Genomic DNA, 1,057 nt, shown 5'->3' with positions numbered 1-1,057 from the left:
ATATATATATATATCTTTTATCTTGTTTTTTGTCTCTTCCGGCGTCTTTTAGGATAGCGTGTTCATAGTATCGTTGCTCGCTGAGAGCGCCAACGAGCCCGTCATGAAATCATTAAGATCGATCTTTCTCGCTTCGGGATGTTTGAATTTAAAGTGCGTGCGCAGGTTGTCGCTACGTGTGTACGTGGCACGACAGAGAGGACACTCAAACCTGCCGGGGAAGTGGACGTGGTAGTGGTTCCTGATGTGCGTCACGACCTTGCCGCACAGCTTGCACCTGTGAAGGTTGCAGCCGCCTGGCACCCGGTCAAAGGTCAGCCGCATGTGCCAGGCTTTTGAACCTGCAACATCAACACAAGACAAGTCACTTTCAACTGTTGGCTTCCCGACGCGGCGAGTCGCCCGGTCGCCGACGACTCGTTTCTCTCTCTTTTTCTTTTTTTTCCGTTCTTATTTTATCTGATTTTTTTTTTCGTCATGTTATTTTGTGATTACGTTATTGTTATTTCTATGCCGTTTCCGTGCTGCTTTCGCTTTGTGGTACTTTACGTGGATACTTTTTTTTCTTGTTTGGCTCTACAGCGTCTTTTTCGAGGGTCGTCGGATCCTTGGATACTCGGGTAGGGCATTCGACTCCGTGGAAGTCTCTCGGATTCCAGGATCAAGTCGAATCCTCGAATCCACGGACCAGAACTGCGGACGGATCCCCCGGTTTTGGGTCTTTGAATCTTTGGATTCTCGAATTCTTGAAATTCTGAGCTCTCTAGATCACCGAGTCCTACGATCTTGAGACATTCGATCTTCGGAATCTTGAACCTACAGATACTCGGCTTCTCGAATCCTTGGATTCTAAGATCCCCGAGGTCTTGAGTCCCCTGGGGTCGTCGAACATTTAACTCCTCGCAGATGCAAATAAGATCCCTCTGTATCCTTGGATCCTCCGATCCTGATCTCACTCTCGTTAATTTCGCGCGTTCGTCGTCCCCGAGTTCTTTTAAGTTGCCTGCTTCCCTACCTTTCTAAATTTCTTTCCTTTATTTTTTCTAAAAGTTTTCCG

General features: G+C 47.2%; 1 protein-coding gene across 4 annotated transcripts in view; it reads right to left on the bottom strand.

Annotated features, from left to right (window-relative positions):
* LOC108694404 (zinc finger and BTB domain-containing protein 6-like) overlaps positions 1-1,057 on the bottom strand; it is a 62,509-nt gene that overhangs the window by 23,444 nt on the left and 38,008 nt on the right. The window contains exon 5 of one of the 4 annotated variants that reach the window (XM_018203847.1): positions 212-341. The exons of 2 other annotated variants lie outside the window; for them this stretch is intronic. In XM_018203847.1, the coding sequence (XP_018059336.1) occupies positions 212-341 (130 nt within the window). Of the gene's footprint in view, positions 1-41; positions 342-1,057 lie in introns of those variants that run through there. One more of the 4 variants, XM_018203844.1, reaches the window with a different exon arrangement.

The sequence above is a fragment of the Atta colombica genome, unplaced genomic scaffold (genome assembly GCF_001594045.1).
Source record: "Atta colombica isolate Treedump-2 unplaced genomic scaffold, Acol1.0 scaffold12, whole genome shotgun sequence".
In the NCBI taxonomy this organism is placed as follows: Eukaryota; Metazoa; Arthropoda; class Insecta; order Hymenoptera; family Formicidae; genus Atta; species Atta colombica.
The sequence above is the reverse complement of the archived record's forward strand: the minus strand, read 5'-3'. Positions and strand labels throughout refer to the sequence as shown.